General features: G+C 38.8%; 1 protein-coding gene across 12 annotated transcripts in view; it reads left to right on the top strand.

The window, feature by feature from the left end:
* Positions 1 to 24,530, top strand: part of MCF2 (MCF.2 cell line derived transforming sequence) — a 117,268-nt gene that overhangs the window by 42,904 nt on the left and 49,834 nt on the right. For 4 of the 12 annotated variants that reach the window (XR_011434964.1, XR_011434963.1, XM_023633417.2 and 1 more), the window contains exons 1-3: positions 11,976 to 12,395; positions 22,178 to 22,297; positions 23,102 to 23,218. Coding sequence is in view for 9 of the 12 variants with exons in the window: in XM_023633417.2 (XP_023489185.1) it covers positions 12,345 to 12,395; positions 22,178 to 22,297; positions 23,102 to 23,218 (288 nt within the window). In the remaining 3 variants the exon portion in view is untranslated. Of the gene's footprint in view, positions 1 to 2,486; positions 2,556 to 7,315; positions 7,431 to 8,943; positions 9,035 to 11,953; positions 12,396 to 22,177; positions 22,298 to 23,101; positions 23,219 to 24,530 lie in introns of those variants that run through there. The other 8 variants (XR_011434965.1, XM_070258080.1, XM_023633420.2 and 5 more) reach the window with 5 other exon arrangements.

The raw sequence follows: 24,530 nt of genomic DNA, 5'->3' as shown, positions 1-24,530 counted from the left end.
TGGTGATCCAGGCTTTTCATTTCTCATGCCCTGCAGTAAAGGAGTTTAAAGGGTCAGCAAGAGGAACATTATAAATCATATTTGTAATTTTAAAAAGTGATAAAAATCACTTATGTTTCAGGAGGAAATCTGTGTGGAAATTCAAGAGGGTCGGATACAAAGTTGGGTGTAACTCAGTGTCAACTTTCTCCAAAGCCAGCTCTCTGTCTCTTTGTTCTCAGCAACAGTCTCACCTTGTCTTTGTGGCTGCTCAATGATAACCCCGTGGATCTTCTGTTTCCTTCCCTGTGTTATCTCCTCTCCCTTCAGTTTCTAACCCAGAACTTGATCATTTCTTAAAGTAGTAACACCTTCTCTTTCAACCATTATTTCATCCTTTTCTATTAGTATGCGAATGCTAATTTGTTGGTACAATTGTGGGAGATATTTTACAATGGAAACATCGGTATGATTTTCTTATAACTGTGGATTTTAACCTGTTGTTGGATTTCATAGAAGTCAGGGGTCTTAGAAAGCATTTGTTGTTTGCCCTCACTTCTAAAATGTGGGTGATGAGGTGAGGGGTGGAGAGTGACTTGCTGAAGATCACAGAGCTGCTCAGTGGCCTAGCCAGCACTAGGCCCAGGTCCTCCCACTCCTAGCCCTCCGTCTTTTATTTTATGTCCCGGTGCCTCTCCTATTACATGAATGGATTAAAAAATTGTAGAGTAAGAAAATATGTACGGACATAGTTTCTGTAGTTATGTAAGAGCCTGAATGGTATGGGAGGAATCAAGTTGCAGATGTTAGCACTTCTGGATCTGCCATCTGCCATAAAATTCATCAAATTATCTTGATAGATATTCCTACTGATCAAAGCAGGGGAGAAATTTGAGTCTTCTTATGTAGGAGTATTTTAGTGTCTGCTGCTCTCTCCTTTAGACAGTAGAACACGTTGGGGGCATTGCCGCTTTCGCAGGCTTCGACAAAAGTGAGAGGGAGTTCTAGTCCTCTTTGCATTATCCCCATTCACACCCTTCCTCCATGTCTCGATGCCTAAAAATGTCAAATGTGTGACACATGTTGGTAGTTGTCATAAACACATTCTTTTATTTGAGAAAACACGTAGCATTGAAAAAATAACCACATTTGGCATCTGGATGTGAAAACCCAAAAATTTAAATGCATGTGCCTTGGCCTGGGATACATACCAGGAACCTAATTTTTTTTTTCATTACAAGACATTTTTAGGAGTTGATTTTTAAGTCCTGACAAATTGCAGGTTCTTAATGCCATGTGTCTTATGAAACTAAATTTGTCAATTAATTTCCTTTTATTTTAAATTAGGGGTGTGTATGTGAGGGGTGAGTCATTCTGTAACAGATTCCATTGTCTAGGGTGGACCTATTGAGAACCTGTTTTTGTAATGCCCTTCAGCAGGATTGGCCCTGATAAACCACATCCTTATGGTATGATTTGAGGATCACTAAGAAGGGTGATGTGTCATCAGCCTGACACCACCGGAGACTAGGTCTTTGAAGGCCCTTTGTATCAGAGAGCAAGTGGAAAATAGGACTTCTATAAGAGATGTGGAACCACAGGTATGAAAAATAACAATCCAAAATAGCTTAGTTTGATGACCCATTTTCTTTTCAAAAGTTATGCTTGCTCATGGACCAGAGGCAGGTAGTGGACTTTGATTTCTGGCCCCTGTAGAGTTCACTAGAATTGAACATTACAAATTAGCACTTAAGATCTGGGACAACTAAAGCGTCTTGAACAATGCGTCAATGTCATTCCACCTATCATGATCAAAGATAAGTTAATAGGCTGCCACTTGGTGAACACCAACTATTATGCCAGTTGGTTTGCATTTAGTTGGCACAGCACCCTGTGAGGCAGATATTATTATACTCAGTTTACAGGTAAGAAAACTCGAGGCTCTGAGAGGTTAACTTGCACATGTTTGCACACCCAGTAGATGCAGCAAGCTGGGATTTAAATCTGGATCTATCTGACTCAAAAGCCACATGTTTAACTGCCGCACTGGACTCTCTTTCCAACTCTTTTCCTGACTTAAAATGGGATAATAATACCTTTCTCAGTGTTATTTAAAGATCCAGTAGGATAAAAGATGTGAAAAGTGCTTCATAGTCACTAATAAAACTTGGCAGAATGGAAGGCATTCTCAGAACTAGAAGACTATTTGCTACAGTGTCTCTACATGACTTCCTACCCTTTGCATAAATCCAGATGTCCTGGAGTTTGGACCTTTGCCCCAGGCTTTCTGGTGAGTGAGAGTAGTTTTTGTCCTGGGCATAGGTTCTAAGAACTAGGACACTGGTCCTGACTTACCCGGTGATATTTTCAAGCGTGATTTCCTTGCCATCTAGCTGAGAGGAGTAACGCGGAGAAGATCAGCAGATCTCATTGTATGAGAAATCATGTGTATGTTCCTAGCTGTACTCTAACGTGTGTCATTTCTCTCCCTGTCTCGTTTGTTATAGAAACTGAGGTGCTCCTCCGTGTGAAGGATATCAGCCATTTCTTAATGCAAGACATCGCCTTCTTGTCTGGTAAGCAGACTTTTTCATATATTTAGACCAGATAAATCTATGAATCTATTAGCAAAGTTAGTTTTGTCCTTATAAGCAGCTATGTATATAGTTTGAGAAGCACTATTTTAATAAACATATGCTGTGCATGTAGTTGCTAAACAAATGGACATTTAGAGAATAATTAGAGATTTTAAATATGTGATTAAAACCAATCCCACCACCCTTGTACATTTGACTTTCAGACAAGTCTTTAGAAATCCATGATAGGTGAAAGTAGAAGACATCTCTCGGGTGGGTGCAGGCCGAGGGAGAAGGTGGCAACTGAGGTGGCTTCTTTGAGATTTTCTCCTCCACCATAACTCTGCTTACTTAAGTGTTTATTACAAATGCTGTCGTCATGCTAATTAAGCAGCACGTACTAAGGGTTTTTTTTTAGAATTTTGTCTACACGTGATAAAGAAAGTTTACTTTTCTAAAGTACGTATGGTATTTGTACATGCATTTGTAAAACAATCATTTGCCACATAATGACGTTTTAGTCAATGATGAATAACATATACGATGGTGGTCCCATGAGATGAGTACCACATAGCCTAGGTGTGTAGCAGGCTATGCCATCTAGGTTTGGGTAAGTACACTCTATGATGTTCACACAATGATGAAATCACCTGATGACGCATTTCTCAGAATGTATCTGTGTCGTTAAGCAACTCATGACTGTAATTTTAAAAAATTGTGATAAGATGCACATAAACTAAAATTTACCGTCTTATACATTTTTTTTGAGGAAGATTAGCCCTGAGCTAACATCTGCTGCCAATCCTCCTCTTTTTGCTGAGGAAGACTGGCCCTGAGCTAACACCTGTGCCCATCTTCCTCTACTTTATATGTGGGACACCTGCCACAGCGTGGCTTGGCAAGCCGTGCATAGGTCTGCACCCAGGATCTGAACTGGTGAACCCTAGGCCGCCGAAGCAGAACGTGCGAACTTAACTGCTGTGCCACTGGGCTGGCCCCTTAAACATTTTTAAGTGTACGCTTCAGTAGCATTAAATAATGAATTCACATTCTTGTGCAACCATCACCACTATCCATCTTCAGAACTCTTTTCATCTTGCAAAGCTGAAACTCTGTACCCATTAAAAAATGATTCCCCATTCCCTCCTCCCCCTAGCCCCTGGCAATCAGCATTCTACCTTCTCTCTTTAGGTATTTGACTATTCTAGGTACCTCGTATAGAAGTGGAATCATTCAGCATTCGTCTTTTTGTGAATGGTTTACTTACTTAGCATAATGTCCTCAAGGTCCATCCATTATGTAGCATATATCAGAATTTCCTTCCTTTTTAAGGCTGAATAATATGGCATTCTATGTATATACCGTATTTTGTGTGTCCATTCATCCACTGATGGATACTTGGATTGCTTCCGCCTTTGGCTGTTGTGAGTAATGCTGCTCAATAGCATCACATATTTTTTGAGATAGAACTGTGGTAAACCATCCCTCTCTCTTTTTTTTTTTTTAAAGATTTTATTTTTCGTTTTTCTCCCCAAAGCCCCCTGGTACATAGTTGTGTATTTTTAGTCGTGAGTCCTTCTAGGTGTGACATGTGGGGCCCTGCCCCAGCATGGCCCGATGATTGGTGCCACGTCCGCCCCCAGGATTCGAACCAGGGAAACCCTGGGCCTCAGAAGCGGAGCATGGGAACTTAACCACTTGGCCACAGGACCGGCTCCCATCCCTCTCTTTTTGACTTGATCAGATATCTAGGGAAAGTTTTGCTTAAAGACAAGCAAATTACTTCCAGGTATTAATTTGAGCTATACCATTAAACATTATATTTATCGTATTAGGTAGATAAGAAAAATTTATGAGTATATGCATTGTTTGCATGAAAATGAATGCTCTTAGGTGTTGAGAGTACAAAAAATGATCTTACTCCTTTGAGGTAGTTTAATTATTTCTCCTAAAATGATGCATGCTCAGTTTACTAAACAAGCATTTACTTTATAGATGACCCTAATTGGACGCTTCAATCTGGCCTCTGCTGTAATGATTATAATTATTAGTCATTGTGAATTAGTGATAACTTAATTAAAGTGGTTTAATGTTTTATCGTGTAAGTTGTATAAATATGTGACATACTGTCACTCTTGAGATCCGGGGATTTTACTGAAGCTAATCAATGTTTTTCAGACTGTGCCCCAAACAGAACTGCCCTCAGGGCGTGTTCCCCCCCCCCCAGACTCCTCTGCACAGTTTCTTTCCTTATCTGCTTTTTGTAATTGTTTTCAAAATGCTTCTACATATGGTTTCTTTTGAAGAAAGGGTTCCCAATGGGAAAAATAACTAAAACCTCCGAATTTAGAATATAAGTAGTTCTTTCGTTCTTTTCGGACAAATTTACTACCTAGTACAGCACTTACAGGTGCTCAGTGGTAATAACAGTTTCTACGTTAGTTGATGATAATTTACCCTTATAGGAACCTTGTATTCTTTCCCTTGATAGATATCATTTGCCTAAGCGCTAGGTGGTTCTGTCCTTAACTAGAGTGCTTACCAGCTTGCTTGGCAAGACTAAGTTATATTGCATATAATATATATGTTGCATTATATATTATATATTATTTATATTTTGCTGCTTCTACACCATACCCTACCGATAGAGGCCCTTTGTTTAATGATTTGCTTAATCTCTTGGTTCAGAGTTGTACAGCTTGAAACTTTTGAGTTCCTGTGAAAGTCTTGGGTGGATGCAATCATTCTCCATGAATATCTTCATCTTGCTCTTTAAGTCTGGAATATTATAAAGTGAAGATTTATCATCATTTGATTTAATACCTTGGACGAGTTTGAGTCAAAAGACAATTTGGGAATGGGGACTCTCCCTCAAGTTTCCCTTGGTATAGATTAAGGCAAGGATGAATTTGATCTTTTTCCAAGTGCACTAAAGAAGAACGTGTATTCTGCTTTTGTTGGATGGAGTGTTCTATAAACGTCATTAGGTCATGTTGGTTGAGATTGTTCTTCAGGTGTACTGTACTTGCAAATTTCCTATCCACTTGTTCTATCAATTATTGAGAAAGGAGAGGTGAAATTTCTAACTAAAATTGTGGATTTGTCTGTTTCTCCTTGCAGCTCTATTAGTTTTTGTTTCATATGTTTTGAAGGTCTTTTATGAGGTACATAAGCATTTAAGATTGTTATGACCTCTTGATGAATTTACTGCTGTTTCATTATCAAGTGATTATCTTAATATCTAGTAATATTCTTGACTCTGAAATCTACTTTATCTAAAATTAGACAGCTTCCTTTTGACTAATATTAGCATGGTATATCTTTTTCCATCTTTTTGGTTTTAATGCATTTGTGCCTTTATATTTAAAGTGTGTTTCTTTTAGTCATTGTATATTTGGGTCTTGATTTTTACTTTATCCAGTTTGATCATCTTTGACTTTTAATTGGGTCAAGATCGCTTACATTTAATGTGACTATCCTTGTGGCTGGGTTTAACTCTACCATCTTACTATTTGTTTTTTATTTGTTTCATTAGTTCTTTGTTTTGTTTCCGTCCATTTCTGCTTTCTTTTAGATTATTTTTGTCATTCCATTTTAACTCTTTTGCCATTGTCATATTTTTATTGCACAGTGAATTTTTAATATCCTTATATCTTTAGTCACTTAAATTCAGCCAAATAAGAATTACAACTAAAGTTCTAGAAATATTTCTATTAGCAAGCTAAATTCAAAGGCTTCCCTACAACGTTCCTCCTAAAATAATCCATCACCTTCCAGTTAGCACTAAATGCTTATTGAGCACCCACTCTGTTCCCAGGTGTTGGGCTGAATATAGAGTGTGGCCATAACCACGTGTAAGGCTCGTGCCTGCATTCATTCTCAATGTTCCTCATCCTCCAGGATGCATCAAGGGCTATGGAGTAGGATACACACTGAAATTTTCTCTGAATTCTACAGAGAAATTGTGGTCTTTCTTTCTTTGCATTAGTAAGATTCCTATACCATTGTTACTATTACAGCTTATGTTGTTTCTTCTACAAATCCATTAGAACATTACTTATTTCCTATAGTTTGTATCCTGTATTCTTTCATGCTCACCATGACTGTAAGTGGCCAATTATATCAAGGTTTCCACTTGCTGTCAAGCTGTCAATTACGCATTTTGAATTTAGGCTCGTAACATTCGTACAGAAACAGTCATTTCCCAGTACCCTCAGTTGTTGAATTTGAGGGATCAGCTATAAACCCTACATTTATTGTATGCATTCCATGAATTTTTCTTACTATATTCACCCATTTTTCCTGCTTGCTTGCTTTCTCTGTTTATTTCTCACTCTGCCACTTTTTTTTTTTTAAAGATTTTATTTTTTCCTTTTTCTCTCCACAAGCCCCCCAGTACATAGTTGTGTATTCTTCGTTGTGGGTTCTTCTAGTTGTGGCATGTGGGACGCTGCCTCAGCGTGGTCTGATGAGCAGTGCCATGTCCGCGCCCAGGATTCGAACTAACGAAACACTGGGCTGCCTGCAGCGGAGCGCGCGAACTTAACCACTCGGCCACGGGGCCAGCCCCTCACTCTGCCACTTTTTAAACTTCGTCAGGAGCATGGTGCCATTTTGGTTAATGTGGAGATCATCATCCTTAGAAAAGTTAAAGTGGCCCCAAACTGTCTTCTAATTGCCCCTCTCAAATCTAAAATTCTCTTTCTTGCATCATTGTCACATAAATGGTTAATTTGGTTGATTTTTAAATACTATTTCAGGTGGCCGGGGAAAGGACAATGCTTGGATCATTACGTTTCCAGAAAATTGTAATTTCAGATGTATACCAGAAGAAGTGATAGCAAAAGTGCTTACTTACTTGACATCTATTGCGAGGTATAGCATTTTATTACATTTTTTTCCAATCTGTTTTATATCAGATACCCATTTGAATGTAACAACGGGAAATTGGCTTTTTAGTGTGGCTATTATTATTATTGTAAATGATCCTAAGACTCACCTTCAGAGAAGATAAGAAATATAATTTAGAAAGGGAAGCTGACAGCTACCTAAATTGCTATAAAAATTACACTGAGGATCTATGAAAAGAAAACTTATGGTCTAGAAGTATTTGTCCCCATAAAGAAGATCAGAGGTTGAGAATGATGATCATGCATAAAGCCTTTCATTTGTCTGAAAGGAAATCTTACTAGCCAAGAGTGAGGAAGCTATTCTTCATTTCTTCCAAGAATAGAAGACCACTGAATGTTAAATAGACACAAAAGTGATATTGTAATATATTAGAAGGAACTTCATTTCTTCAATTTTTAAATTTGTTTTCTATTTTTCCTTTTTCTCCCCAAAGCCCCCCAGTACACAGTTGTATATTTTTAGCTGTGGGTCCCTCCAGCTGTGGCATGTGGGACGCCGCCCCAGCGTGGCCTGACGAGCTATGCCGTGTCCACGCTCAGGATTCGAACCGGCAAAACCCTGAGCCGCCAAAGCAGAGTGCACGAACCCAACCACCTGGCCACGGGGCCGGCCCCAAGAAGAAACTTCTTGATATTAGAAATCATTTGAGACTAGAATGTTTTAAAAGAGAAAGTTTCCAAAGCTTCCTTAAACATTTTACTTAGGTTGAAGACAAATTTTTTAAAGGAAACATTTTCCAGTTACTAACCCTGAAGACTAAGAGGGTGCAAATCTAGGATGCTAAAATTGTGAAGAGTCTTATGAACAAAAATCAAATCCCAGAAAACTAAATTTGTGAGGCACCCCTTAAAGCTTGAAAGTGGTCTTTTTAGGGTAAATAAAAGTTCTATTATCCATTAAACTGCCTTTTCTCAAGGAGCAGTCAAGAGATAGAAACGTATATTTAAATGAAAGAAAGAAAGAAAGAAGTGTTTTTATGAATGAGTGAATGGATCATTGGCTTGTGATGGATGCCTTAAAAATTTAAATCTGATGTCATGAAGGACAGCTGTCTATAAGGTTTTCCCATGCCCAAGATCACAGTACTCCTAATCCGTTTTAGTGACCTATCTACATTACGCTATCACGTGCCTATTTTTTTATTGAAGTATAATTGACATGTAACATTATAGCAGTTTCAGGTGTACAATATAATGAATCGATATTTGTATATACTGCAAAATGATCATAAGAAGTCTGGTTAATCACTTGCCTATTTAAAAGATTGACATTAGTGCCAACAAAGAAATTTTGAGTAGCGAGTAGTGGGGTATGGAATCAAATTGGTTTTCCAGGTAGTGCTTTGTAATAGCTTTTCAAATCCAAATCTATCTTCAGTCAAGACATCAAATGTAAATGAAATAGTCAGAAGTAAGGACATATCTAGCAAATTTGGGTTATTACTAAGAAAAACATACTATTTTCCCTTATCTTGCAGGCAAAATGGATCTGACTCCCGATTTACCATTATTGTTGACCGAAGATTGGATACTTGGTCTTCTCTCAAAATCTCTCTCCAAAAAATCTCAGTAAGTACCAATGCATTCTATAGTAGCTACTTAGTTTATTTATTTTTTTAATTTTTTTCCTTTTTCTCCCCAAAGCCCCCTGGTACATAGTTGTATATTCTTCGTTGTGGGTCCTTCTAGTTGTGGCATGTGGGACACTGCCTCAGCGTGGTTTGATGAGCAGTGCCATGTCCGCGCCCGGGATTCGAACCAATGAAACACTGGGCCGCCTACAGTGGAGCGCACGAACTTAACCACTCGGCCACGGGGCCAGCCTAGCTACTTAGTTTTTGTTTTACATTATACTTTCTATTTGTGATGGTACAGATTATTTTGATACTGATGGAGACAATAAAAATACTGATGGAGAAAATAATAGTTGGGATGGTGAGCTGAGAATATAGGAAGAAGAGTTGGTACAGGAGATTGAACTAAACAACTCAACCCAAAGTCAAACCTAATGGGCAAGAATGAGTGGTAAATGGTTCACGTTATGAATGAGAAGAGACTCATGGTTCCCTATGCGTTTGAGAGCAAGGCAAGTTTTTATGAGAATTTTTTTTGATGAAAATAGCTTTTTAAAATACTCATTGTATATGGAAAAGTATAAAGAAGAAAGTCTAAAACAATAGTCAATAATCCAACCATCCAGAAATAAGCACTTTTTAACATTTGGGTTTGTATCTTTCTAGACATTTTTCCCTTGGGATAGAGTAGGGGAGTCACCTTCCCTATTAGAGTCTGGTCCCCAGCTTCCCAAGATCCAGATAGAGAAAACGGTTTCCCTAAAGGAAACCATAGGAGAGATGCAATCCTGACCACAACCAAGATGATCTTTTAGATTATTAGGCTCACCTGGATAGAGTGTCATTGTCTGGCGCTTCTCTTTCCTAGAAGAGGAAGGAGATGAGGAACCCATAAACCACTGAGCTGGCAATATTGGGGCTATCTGTAGAAGTACCATGTGGCCAACTTCCTCTAATAGAGCAGAGTAGCTGGGAGTCAGTGTATTTTTTTTCTTTGAGTGTCCAACATCGTCAACCATCTGAAGTTCTTATTTTATCTCCTGATCGACACAGGAAGCCACTTCCACCAGAGGAAGTTGATTTAATGGTGAAGGCAAGACAAAATTCTAGGTTGTGGGATTTCTGAGCCAGTGTTCTTTTTACTATACCACCTTACTAGTGAGTGTAAAAAAGGTACCGGCATTCACATGGTAAAATAAATGAGATCATTATGCTTTTCATACCCAGTATGAATTATTCCTCATCTTGGGTGAGTCAGCAAGTGGTTTTTTGTTTATTTTTTATAACAGAGGTGTTTAATCATAAGCAATGGAGAGAAAAGTTAACACCAGATTCACACAAGTGCCTAAAATAAAATAGCAAAACTTTGACTTCGTATAATATATTTTTGCTTTTTCACAAGCATTCACATTTAGTAAGTAGTATTGCTTCTCTTTCTTTCCTGATGAAGTATTGCAGGCGGGTATCATTATAACTGTCTTAAAGATGAGGGAATTGCATTGATGCATGCACTTTGGAAAGGTTATGCGATGACTCTAAGGTCACATAGCTAAGCAACAGAAAGAGTCAGAGCAAGAGCAGAATTTTCATGAATTCCAGTTGGTGCCCTTCCCACCTGCGGCTTTCTGTCATTTTCCAGATGACTTGTGGATAGACAAATTTAATGTTTTTTAGAAAAAGGTAAAATTCCTTTGGAGAAAGTAGATCTGCCCTCCATGAACTGTTGAGCCCCATGGGTGGGGCTAAATGAAGTAAAAGCTATTCACCTCGCTCTGGCCTTTTAGGATCGGTCCTTGGGCTTGTTGAGCAGACTTCAATTTATGACAATAATCAATTATTTTATACTAAACATAGCACTTGTTACAATAAGACATTTTTTTAAAATCGCCCAGCCCAGCTTTTTTCTTTCAGCCAAAACTACCTGCTTGATTAAATTAATTTTCATTGAGTGACTGTTTGGCACATGGCATCAGTTTTTTGGTAAAGTTTTATCTTTATTAATCAAAATGGATTGCTTGGAACAGAAGTCTTATTTTTCCTAAAAGAGAAATGTAAGATTTGGTCTTGATCCTATTGATATGGGGTCAACACAGGCATAATAACTTATTTTTTTGGGAGGCGACACTCCCTCTTTCTGTGTTCCTAAGGATGCTCTTTCAGTGTGGAAGTATGAGCCATGCTCAGCAGAGAGCTCAGCAGTCAGGGTCCCTTCACTCTCATGACTGTCACATTGGTGGTGCCGGGCAGTACAGGTGGTGATGACGTGTAACTGGCTGTAGATTAAGTGGTGTTTTTTTTTTTTTTTTAACATATTAAATGTTTCTGCTTGCGGTATAGTTTCTATACCCACACTTTAAGAGCACATTAGTTATATCTCAACCATTAATAGCCATTGGACATTGTTTCCAATAAAGGTAAATATCGAATACGAGCTAATTTTAAGAGCCAAAGTTGGCATTCAGAAAGGATTTCTGGTGAAAATTGCCATTGTATAGATAGGTGTAACCGTCTTTGATATATCATTTTAAGTGGGTGCCTATGAAATAATTATACAATTCAATTTGAAGACCTTAATTTGTGGATACCAAAGTAAGCTATGTAATTAGGTTATACTTCATAATTAATGAGAAGGGACACAAGATTTCTTTTTAGTTGCACATTTTGGGTAAATGTGAATTTGGGAGAGAATCCTATCAATCTTAGAAAGTTTGCATGTTATGTCCTTTCTATATCATTAGGCTTATCATTAGGACAAAATTTCACAAACCGTTAACCTTTCACAAGGCTTAAACCCAGAATAGAATTTAATAAAAAGAAATTTCGAATTTTAAGTTACAGACCAGGGCAGGACAAGAATAAAGGTATCAGTTAATACTACCTTCACAAAGATTCTTAGCATTCCACCTTAAAAATCAAACTGTGCAGAGGAGAAAGCCAGTCCCATCAAGCCCCTAGGAGGAGAGTCGTTGTTATTATTTCTTTTTCCTTCCTCCACTCTTAGGACATGCCTGATCTTCTCAAGCAGTCCAGCACAAGCTAATCCATGAGGTTCAATCAGGCTAAGTAATTAGGGGAATGTGTCAGCTCTGAATTACAATGAGCGGCCGGGAGGGCTCTGTCAGCTGACTACTCAGGGCTAGTGCGTTTTTGCAGTGCTGCCACGGTGGTAATGGAAGCAGCTACGATAGCTTTGTTTGATAGAGATTTTTGGCTGCCGCTTTTAAATACTACCCAAGAAGCAGCTCATATTTCATCAATGTTGCATTGACAATTGGAAAAGAAGAGTGTTCTTGTGTATAGGCGAGATGGCAGAAGCAAATCCCCCGAGAGGCAAGATGAGGTTCAGAAGGAATGCGGTAAGGGCTCTGCCTGCAGTCTTGGAAAGCCTGTTCCCAAGTTCAAGTGCAGGGATGCTGCAGCATGCTGCTATAGCACAGACTGCTGAACCAGGCTTTTAAGGACAGATGGAGAGAATGGAGACTTGTATTTGCATGGATTGCATTGATGTGATTACTATGATGTTGACATAGGGAAATGTAAAGGAGTCAAAAAGGTAGAATGGAATTTCAGAATCTAAATGTGATCAAGTTTATGAGGAAGGATCGTTAGTCATGCTAGTTGTTTAAGACTGTGTGAGCAATTTTGAATCATTTGTCAGAGTAGCTTTAAATCACTAGTTAAAATAATATCTAACGAAAGGATTCATCCTTTCTTTCACCATGGTCAAGCAGAGTATGATGTGGACAGGTCTAGAGAGGGCTTCATCAGCGTTTAAAAAGGCAGCTTCCTGGGTGTTACTGTACCGGGGAAAAATTTTTAAAGTCTATTGATTTGAAATCTTTCTGATTTCAATTCTTCTCCAGACTCAAACTTTAAAGATGTAGAATTCTAGCCTGTTGACAACTTCTATTTTTTTGCAAGGAAAAAAAAGTGACTCATTTCTCATTATAGGCTGGAATTTAGAAATCTCTCCTTTCAGATATGTTTCAAGCACTTTTCTAGCTAAAATTATCCCTTCATTGTTAAACTTGTATACTAAATTTCTAGCAAATTTCTAAAGTGATATTCAGATGTATTTTGGAGAAATGTGAAATAACAGTAGCTAATTTAATAACTAACTGGTCATCAACAAGGTTTTAAATACCACTCTTTTTCTTTCAAATCTTAAGATAATGTTATTGATGTTATGATTTAAAATATAATACTTTCTCATTATAAAAATCAAGAGAACACACAAAAAATGAGAAAGTAAAAATCAAGCATAGAAAAAAATGACATTTGGAGTCAAAAGTAAGATGAGGGAAATAAACCAGTAAGAATTTTATTGTTGTTGAATGACAGTGAACATCAATGGGTGAGTAAATGATTTATTTTCTAATAAATCTCTTAGCACAGAATCATGTTTTAAAAATTATAGTTTAGGATATGAATCCTTTTATTTTGATAGTATTGTGTCTTCAGCTCTACCCATTATTTTGTATTATGGGAATAATTGCTTCAGACTTTTTAACAACTTATGGTGCACAAGAAATGCCTGTGTATGTGTTTTGCAGTACTGGGTGCAACTGACATTGGTACTTTCATTATCAAAAGTAACTGACTTAAGCTTTCAGAAAGTTCTTAATTCCTTTATACACATAGATGTTTTCTCAGTGCCAAACTTAGTGCATATACACATACATTAATAGACACACAAATAAATACAACACACAAGTACTCATTGAATAGACATATCTAGTACTGTACTAGACATGGTATAGGTTATAAAGGTAAATATAAATATAAAATATAAAGGTAAATGCTGAACTGAAGGAGCTCTCAATCTAGTAGAGAAGGTCTGACATGTTCATTAATAGCTATTGTGAAAGAACTTCTAGCTGTGTGGGAAGGCCTCATAAAGGAGATGACATTTGTTTGGACCTTAAGCAAAAGCATACATTTCTGTTACCTTTCTTTGTTTCTTTCCTCCATTTTTCTCTTGAATGAATTACTTTAAGTGGCCCCTAGGAACAGATATCTTGAAATGATTGAATTAAGTCAAAGCCCAGAACGATAGTGGAAGATGAATTTGTTCTGCTTACATGGGTAAGGCTTGACCAGAGTGAAAAATTTGAAACTCAGCTAGGTGACACAGTGGTTTGGCCCTGAAGCATCTCTGAAGTTGGGCTGATTCTGGCGGCTATGATCAGTAGCACCTGAAAGGATGGCACAGTGGCTTTAAAGTCCAAAGAGAGAATTAAACTGGAAATTGCAATGACTGCGGCCAAATTCGAGAAGAGGGTGAGAATAGATATGTGACAAGAAGGGCAAACCGCAAGGAAGGAGCATTGCCCAGGCCTGTCCTGCCTCTGAGGTCACTTGGCAAGTTGTTTGGTGATCTGTGGAGTAACTTACGCTTTCTGTACTCTTTAAGGGTGGGGTACGGGGGAAGAGGGCGGAAGTAGCTCACGGCCTTGCAGCTCTTCTCTATAGCTTGAGGTCATGAAATTTTCCCCAGCGTATTCTAAAGAGAGAGTTGGGACCTAATCAGAGTTAATCACATGCCAACAACGCAACATTATAGTCTGTTATGATATTAGATTATAATAGTTTCTGTTCAGTGGGCTCCATGATGCTAAATTGCTTCCAACAATTTGTTTTCACTGTTAATATTTGTCCCATTTTGTAAATGTCAAGGTCACGTCATTCCTAAATGCTAGGCAGCAAGTCTGAGTGTGCATTCAGTCTATGCATTGTTAAGTATGCATCCTGAAAAGTGTTAAGTGTCCTGGAGAGAGCGTGCCCATCGGATTCGGATAGGCCTGGCTGGCTCTGCTCACCAGCTATAACCTTGGGCAAGTCTCTGTACCACTCTGTGCTTCAGTTTGCTCATCTGTGTAAAGGCCATGGTACCTACTTCACTGCAATGTTACGAAGGCTAAATAGGATAATAGCTGTAACAAGCCTGGCACATAGGTACTAGGCTTTCCGTCAAGGGTTCCCTCTTATTATTACTGCATTTCTTTGCCCTAAAGATTCAAAAAAGAAAAGCTATGGGAATATAAATTGTTTTTACAGTAAAGTAAGCAAACTTTTACATTGTATAAGCCACTTTAAACATTTTTGAAGAAGTAACTAGAATAACTAGAAAGTGTGCAGAGGGTATATGAATTGCCTCTCTTAGACGCCACACAAGAGAACATTAAACAAGGTTAATTTCCAGACTTTAGTAGTGAAATGATGTATCAGGTTTATGCCTTTGGTGGTGGTTATTGCTGTGCTTAACTGCCCTAAGGCCGTATAACTGGGCGGTCTGAGGGTAGGCATGAGAAGAAGGGAGTAGATGTCTCTTCCAGGAGGGAGGGGGGAGAACGCTGATTCTCGGCCCATTGACTGGAACCCCTGAGAGCTGCTGCTGAGGGCTGGGGTGTGGCTGTGCACAGTGATTGGAGAAATGGCTCTGAGCCCCGTGAAGATGGGCAACAGATTCACTTTTACTGAGGTGCCTATAAGCAGTCGCATGTTGGAAGTCCAAAAAAATGCCTGCAAGAACCTAAAACCAATGCTGTTTCCTCTCTCATGCTGCCTTTATGTTTTTCTTGTAAAGAAAAAAACCACAAAATATAACAAGGCTGACCCTTGACCCCATCCCTTTGCTTTTTTGACAAGTTCTTAAAAACGATTTATAGTTTTAATCTAGGGTTTGATTTTGGAGAAAATAGAAATTGTGCTTTTTCATGTTTATATAACCATACAGATTAGATATCCTTAAAGCAACATACGCAAGAATTTAGAAATGTAATATTCCCAAACCGAAATGGAAAAGTTCAATGGTCTTGAGCTATGTTTGCTGTAAGATATGTGCATCTGATACTGTTTGTGATATATGCTGTTTGTTCATTTAACTACTGGCTTTAAAATGGATTATCTTGAAACTTTTACTTATACAAATATCTGTATATAGAGAAAACACTCGTTCTCTAAACCTATATGTATAGTCAGATGCAAACGCATGCGAACTGATCTTCAATCCATATGGCCTTTCAGGTTAAAATTTTCCAAGCATGTTCTGTCCCCTCCAGATTCTCATAGCCAGTGATCACAGAGAGAGAAGTGTGCATATCATTGGTGTTGGCCCATGTTCAGATGTATAGAAGTTTTAATTCAGAGGTTGCAAACTGGTAGTCTATAGTTGTGTGTTGTTTAGACCATACAATGTTTTAACAAACTTTCAGTTTGTTTCCCATTTTTAAAAATCTTGAAGATTCACACAGTTATCTGGATTTCTGGCTTCTTTTGAGAAGTCAAGTATTTGGCAAAGCTGGGCCCACCTCCCCACAGGACAACATTTAGCTGGAGCTGACTAGTTAAGTGCCCCTCCCCCATGCTTTCCAGTTCACCACAATCCCCACCATTTCCTGTTACTCCGCATTGTCTAGGAACAGTGTGAGTTGTCGTTTTCCACCTCATTCAGGCTGTGTTTTATTTATTTATTTTTATTTTTTTATTTTTTTTGTTGTTTAATTTTTATTTTTTCTAGATGTACATCATATTTCAAATTCTGGATACATTACATCATGTTCATCACCGAACACTAATTATAGTGCATCCCCTCACATGTGACCCTAATCACCCATTTTGTCCTCACCCCTCCCCCCTTCCCCAATGGTAACCACCAGTCCAATCTCCAATGCTATGTGGTTTTTTTGTCGTTTTTATCTTCTACTTATGAGTGAGATCATACATTATTTGTCTTTCTCTGACTTATTTCACTCCTCATAATGCCCTCAAGGTCCATCCATGTTGTCACAAATGGCCGGATTTCGTCATTTCTTATGGCTGAGTAGTATTCCATTGTGTATATATACCACATCTTCTTTATCCATTCGTCCCTTGATGGGCACCTAGGTTGCTTCCAAGTCTTGGCTATTGTGTATAATGCCGCAATGAACATAGGGGTGCAAGTATCTTCATGCCTTTGTGTTTTCAAGTTCTTTGGATAGATACCCAGCAGTGGAGTAGCTGGATCATATGGTAGATCTACCCTTAATTTTCTGAGGATACTCCAAACTGCTTTCCATAGTGGCTGCACCAGTTTGCACTCCCACCAGCAGTGAACAAGGGTTCCCTTCTCTCCACACCCTCTCCAACATTTGTTGTTTCCTGTCTTATTAATTATAGCCATTCTGACCGGAGTGAGGTGATATCTCATTGTAGTTTTGATTTGCATTTCCCTGATAGCTAATGATGTTGAGCATCTTTTCATATGCCTGTTGGCCATCCGTATATCTTCTTTGGAGAAATCTCTGTTCAGATCTTTTGCCCATTTTCTAATTGGGTTGTTGTTTTTTTTTGTTGTTGAGCTGTATGAGTTCTTTGTATATTTTGGATATTAACTGCTTATCTGATATGTGGTTTGCAAAAGTCTTCTCCCAATTGTTAGGTTGTCTTTTCGTTTTGTTGATGGTTTCCTTTGCTGTGCAGAAACATTCATGTGAGCTTGTGGATTCGCTATGGTTAGACAGTATGGCGGTGGTTATTTAGGTTTGAGATAGGTGAATGGGACTGGGATCAAAAAATCCAGTGTATCTGAGTCATACATGAGATTTAATGGGCGTGAAGGATAGAAACAACGTACATGATCTGAGCTGTATGATTTCGTTTTCTAAATAAATTACTCTGCCAAACCAAATGAAATGTTTGAGTGCCACCCAACTGTTTAGTAGTTGTATGGCTATTGCCTACAAGTTATTTATCCCTCCAAATGGCTGTTCAGTTTGAGAATAGCTGTTGGGTTAACAGAATCTATGTGTTCTAGAAGATTTGCATGGTAGCTCAATAAAGGTCTTAAAATTATCCTGTAATGAAAAGCATTGTAAATGTAATTATACAGGTAATAAATGAAGTGTTCATCCTTGATAGTGCATTTTATTTAAAAGTACAAATTTTTTGAGGGCTTTTTGTGACAAGTGAATCTCTAAACTCTTTGAAGGAATTAAGGGAGGAGAAAGTATGATAAAATAATCAGAAAGTTTTACTTGAGAATGGTCTGATTAGAATGTAGAAGTATCTTTAGAAACATCTTATACAGCTGTCAATATTTGGGATAAGCCACTTTATCAAATGGAGGCAATAACTGATCTAATAAACCACCAACATAAAGTCCCTGACTTAGGAGCGGCTGAATACCTCCAGCCCTGCCTGAACTGGCTTCCCCACGGAGTCCGCGGACGGTGATTCCGCTTCTCTCTCCTTTCTACTTTGTGCTTTGCTGTGTGGTCAGCTGTCCCTGGACCTGGCTGCTGGGACAACTTTGCTCTCCTAGGGTAGAGACTACGTCCTTAGCTCAGGCAGAGCGTTGCCACATGGCCTTCTCTCTGTTCCCATAGTGTCGTCCGTCTTCTCCCCCACCATGCCCCCACAATTTTGGCGGTGGGCGAGTATTCCAGGCTTTACGTTGGACAGCCCTAGGGTCTTGCATCTAGAGATTTCCTACGCAATATCAGAGAATATAGTTTTAAGGAAAGTTGGAGAGAAAAAGATGATGAGACCAGATCAACCTAGAATCCATGAAAGAATAAAAGTAATTTTGCTCTAAGTGTTGACAAAAGTAGGGTACTTCCAATTTCATTTGAAAGTGATAAAATAAGCTGGGTCAAGGCAGGTGAGTATAATAATAATAAGACTGGTAATTTACTCAGGTGAAGGAGAAGGAAAGGCTTAACTCCTGAAGTGAGTGGGATAGAAATAGAATCAGTGCTCTCAATCTAAAAATAGGTCCAGAGTTCTCACAAGTCCCGGGTCAGTCTCCTCTTTTTTTCTTGCTTTTTTTTTTTTTTTTTTGAGGAAGATTAGCCCTGAGCTAACTACTGCCAGTCTTCCTCTTTTTGCTGAGGAAGCCTGGCCCTGGGCTAACATCCGTGCTCATCTTCCTCTACTTTCTATGTGGGACGCCTACCACAGCATGCTGTGCTAAGCAATGCCATGTCCGCACCTGGGATCCGAACCGGCGAACCCGGGCTGCCGAAGCAGAACGTGTGTACTTAACCGCTGCACCACCAGGTTGGCCCGAGTCAGTCTCCTCTTAAGCAGGCCTTTATCCATATCCCAAAAGTTTTCTACCTAAACCTGCTTGTCCTTAGGTCCAAGAATCCAAGGCAAATTTTAAAAACTATGTTATTAATTGTTTTTTTAGAGTTTACAAAGTGCTTTTGTATTTATTTTCTTTTAAGTCTTACAATAACTGTGGGAAGTATGTGCCATGCTTAGCGTAAAATAAAATATACTTTATGTGCATAATAGACGGTAGGATATACATTATCATCGGGATTGTCTGTCTCTACTTCTGATTCTGTCTACACGGTGGCATTGTTCTTTGAAATAAGCTGCCCCAGCAGCAAGGATCATGGCTACCAGTAGCTCTGGAACTGCGCCCTCAGTTTCCTTACCTCGGCACTAGTTTGAAACATCCTAGGGCAGGACATTGGTTCTGCTTACATCAAATTTTCATCCCACTACTAATCATTGTGTTTTGGGAGGGCCAGGTCATGCAGAAAGATGAGTTCTCCTTTGGAACCAATATTAAGGATAATAAGAGGCTGTCTTAGTTAAGGCTGCTGTAGCAGAATACCATAGACTGGATGGCTGATGGACAACAGAAATTTATTTCTCACAGTTCTGGGGGCTGGAAGTACAAGATCAAAGTGCTGGCAAATTTGGTGTCTGGTGAGAGCCTGCTTCCTGGTTCATATACAGCTGTCTTTTCTCTGGGTTCTCACGTGGCAGAAAGGGTGAGGGAGCTCTCTGGAGTCTCTTTTCTAAGGGCACTAATCCCATTCAGTAGTGCTCCGCCCTCATGACCTAATCACCTCCCAAAGGCCTCACCTCTTAATACCATCACATTGGGGATTAGGTTTCCACGTAAGAATTTGTGGGGGACATAAACATTCAGTGCGTAGCAGAGAGAAAGAAGTTTCTCATGAAGGGAGAGGGTAGCACAGACATGGCCACCTGGGGGAGTTATGAGTTGGACAGCCATCCTAGTTGGTGTTCTATTTGGAATCATTGTTTAATTTATTGATGTAATTTCGTACTCTTCTTTTATCTGTTTGTGAGTGTCACACTCAGTTGTCTTTCCCTCACTCTAGATCCCACTGTCACTTAATTGTTGATGTTTTATCACCGTCTCACGTTGAATTTTAAAAATCCCGAGTTTTAAATGTCATTTTCCTAAGAATGTAGGTCTTATACCTCAGTGAAAGTTACCATTTTTTAAAAAAAATAGACTTTTTTAGAGCAGGTTTAGGTTCATAGCAAATTGAACAGAAAGTACAGAGTTCCCGTGTACCCCTGCCCCCACAATATCTTAGTAATTTTTGTTTTATACTTTTGTTCAGTTATTACTATTTCAACATGCCTGAAATATTATTGTATTTTAAACATTTTTGACATATTTTGCTTTATTATGCTTTAATCTGCTGTTTGGAGACTGATGACTCCCAACTCTACATTCCCGTCTAGACTTCCTTCCCTCCCTGCTTGTGCATACATTTGTGTGATGGACATCATCTGGATGGCCTGCGGACCCTTCCAACCCAACATGTCCAGGAATGGGAGTCAGTCTCTTGTCCCCTCCTTAAAACCTGCTTCTCCTGTGTTCCCCACGTTAGTGAGGGTTGTACCTCTCGCCCAGTTCCTCAAACCAGCCATCTGGAGACTGTCCTAGTCTCTCCTTTCTCATCAGACACATTCAGTTGTTACGTCTTCAGATTCTACCTCCTAAATTCTACCCTCATCCCTGCTTTATTGCTCCAGTTCAGAAACTCATCATCCCTCGCTGGGATTACTGTACCAGCCTCCTAGCTCATCTGCCTGCTTCCACTCTTGTCCAAATCCAATCCTTTCCCAAAGCCAAACTGAGCCTTCTAAAAGGCAGATCTGTTCTGCTGCTTAAAACCTCTTAGAGTCTCCCTTTGCCTTCCTGAAAAAAACCCAAGGTCTTTCCTGATCTGCCTCCTGCTCTTCTTTCTAGCACCATCTCCCATTGCCACACCCCTCAGCTTCATTTTCCTCTAGCTTTCCTGACTCGAACCTCTTGAAGAGGTGGGGTAGTACAGCGATTAAGAGCACAGACTCAGGTGCAGATTAAGGCTTCACCAGCTGGGGCAAGTTATACTTAAACTCTCTGAGCCTCACTTGCTTTAGTTGTAAGAGAGGATAGCCTGCGACTGCACAGGAGTATTATGAAGAGGAACTGTGAAAATGTTGGCAAAATACTTGGCATAGAGTAAGCATTTGATATTTGGTGGTTGTTATTAGTATCGGGCCATACTGTTCCATCCCTCATAATTTCCCATAGTGCCATTCTTGCCTTGCACTCTTTCATTTAGCAGTTATTTCTTGACCGCCTGCTATGTGCCAGTATTCTCGAAGCTGGGGAAGATTTGGTGCACCAGGACAACATTCTGATCCAATTAATTCCTCTTTATGCTTTGAGATCTTTTTGACTTTCCTAGGTCTAGGATGCTCTGTGCTACAGTTTCCTGTTGTATATTATTTTAATTCCTTTGTTTCGCTTATCAACTTGTGCTATAGAGTTAACGATTACTAATGGACTCCACTATTATATTAGACTGTTGTTTCCTTGCAAGTTGGGTAGGGAACATATTTTATTAATTTGTGTATACTGAATGCTAACAGTGCCTGATAATCCTTCACAGAAATACATGGAGTGGACACATGGAAGATACTCAGTCACTGTTGCTTGGACGAAAATAAGAAAATGATTCCATAATGTAATTTTCTTCCATTGTTTAGTGCGAATACACAGTATTTCAGCTTCTTTTGGCTTTTAAGGCTATCCTGGGAACCTGCCTCCTAATTCTGTTTTACAGTGAAGCTTAAGAGGGGTTTACTTTTGTGTGAGAAAATTCCATGCCATGAGCATTGCAAAGATCTGACCTGATGACCTTACATTAGTTTTATTTCTGTTTCCACGTTTTGAGATTTTATCAATATCCATTTTTAAAGTTTTGTCCTTTTAGTAGCTTTTATGACTTTAAAATTTGCTTCGTTTAGTTACATATTTTCTGATACATGCTCAGTTGAGTGCATGTTTGGACAATGTTTTTCTTTATTTCCTGTCTTCTTTTCTCTACAGGCTTCCTTCCCTGGGAACTTGCACTTGGTTTTGGTTCTGCGTCCTACCAGTTTTCTTCAGCGAACTTTCACAGACATTGGCTTTCGATTTAGTCAGGAAGATTTCATGCTCAAATTACCGGTAAGAGTATATTATTTAAATGTCGTGTCCCTTTAATTCTCAAAAAGACTTTGTACCACGCTGTTCATGTTTTAATGTGCTCACAAAACAGTTAAAAGAAAAAAATAGAATTTGTCTTCTAAAAATGTAAATTTGAAGTGCCTAAAAGTTGTCTGCTTCTACTGTTGAAGGCATAGATTAATCAATTTGTTACAAAGCAGTTCCTTTTGAAAAAGATAGATGTCAAATATGTTATATATGTGTGTGTATATGTATGTGTGGGTGTGTTTAAAAATCAGGACATTTTATTTTTAGTAAAAATGAGTGTGTGTTTTATGTATTTGAACTCCCATGAACTTACATCCTGAGCTCGTTCAGAGTACTCTGTTCTTTTTTTTTAAAGATATTTTTATACATTAGGGTTAGGAATAGAGTGCTCATAAATTTTGCAAAATACTTTTGCAAAGATCAGTCTTTCCTGATAACTTATAACTTACTGCATAAAGCCCTTTTATTTCGTTGTAGGCATAACATTCTGTCAGAAGGTTGACCATTAACAGTGCAAAGTTTTAGATCCAGGAGAATTAGGTGTTTTGGTTTCGAGGGGGTTAATTTTGCTTTAGAGAGAAATGTTTTGTAAGTGAAAACTGTTATTACACAAAGAAGGCGGTGCATACGCGTGCTGGGGGATGCGCAGGAGAGAATGGCTGGAACCGTTTGTGCAGGATGACGTTCTGCTAACTGAATGCCACAGTTCGTTGTGGAGTTGACTGGAGGGATGGCGCAGAGGGCAGTTAACAGTATCTTTCTTGCTTATTTATATAGGTTGTTATGCTGAGCTCAGTTAGTGATTTGCTGACATACATTGATGACAAGCAGTTAACCCCTGAGTTAGGCGGCACCTTGCAGTACTGCCACAGTGAATGGATCATCTTCAGAAATGTATGTTTCTTTTGCCCTTATGTTAGAGCCTATAGCGCATGTTAGCCTTTGAATCTAGTTCTAGCATTTTTTTCCTCTTTGGGAAAAACAGCTTTTCTGGGTCTCCTACTTTCCAGATACATATATAATTCAACATCTTGATTTTCTTCCATAGGAAATATCTAGAAATGATGAAGAGTCACTGAGGATGGCAAGTGAAGGCGAGGCCTAGGGAATAAGGAGATCATACTCTGCCCACCCCCTCCTGTGGCCATATAGTAACTTGAAGAAACAGAGGGCTTGGGTACCAATACTGGCACTGCTGACCTTTAGCTATATGGCCTTGGACAAGTTATAGAACCTTTCTGAGTCTCAGTTCTCCCAGTTATAAAATGGGAATAATACTGCTTTACTTCATAGGGATATTGGGAAGATTAAATGAGATAACAAATGTGAAATGCTTGACACAGTGCCTGGCGTATGACAAGCCCTCAAAAAATGCAAGTAATGTTATTAATCTCATCATCCTAGTGATGCTCTTGAAGCAATCACATTTGTAGCAAAGATTCTTTCTTTTCCAGAAGTTTACAAGTAGACGAGGGCCCCGCGCCTCACAAGTGTCAGTCTGTAGTATAAGAATCTCTACTCCAAATCCCAGCGATGTGGGGACGCTTCTGAAGGAAGTAATAGTGTTTGATTAAATCAGGATTCTATTTTCCTCACTCTCATTCTGCATTCGACAGCCCTATTCATTCGTATGAAGGTGTATTGTCAGAATCAGCAGTGTCTAGCCTTATATAACCTATAAAGCTATAAATAAAAGCGCAGAGACCTTGAGCTGGATGGTAAACAGAGGGTTTGTATGGTTTCTATGTGTTGCCCTTCTTTCTCTGAGTAATTGATTTTGGAGACAAAATAAATAACAAAACTTTACTTGACATTTTAGGGCAACAGAACCTGAAATGAATTGTTGTGACTAGATGTTCCGTCATCACTTTAGTCCGTCACATTGCTTGGAATGCTAATGCTTGTTCATAAATGATAATAAATAAATATGAAGTGGCTTTGGTGTTCTCATCTCTCTTCAGAAGTAAAGTTATTATAAAGCCTTTTATAGTTGCAGAGTTTGCTAGGATAAGGAAAACACTGTGTTTTTCAAGGGCATAAAACAAATGACTCAGTACATGGCATCTTTAAGAGATAATTTTCATTGGTATCTGAGAAATAAGTACAGCAATTTAGATAAAAGACATTCCAGAAGACTCTTCACCTCACTTTAGTTTCTTAGAGGCTTAGATGCAAAGTTAGAGTTGATTGCCAAGGGCAATGCCAA

The sequence above is a fragment of the Equus caballus genome, chromosome X (assembly GCF_041296265.1).
Source record: "Equus caballus isolate H_3958 breed thoroughbred chromosome X, TB-T2T, whole genome shotgun sequence".
Lineage (NCBI taxonomy): Eukaryota > Metazoa > Chordata > Mammalia > Perissodactyla > Equidae > Equus > Equus caballus.
This window is presented reverse-complemented; position numbering and strand designations above follow the sequence as displayed.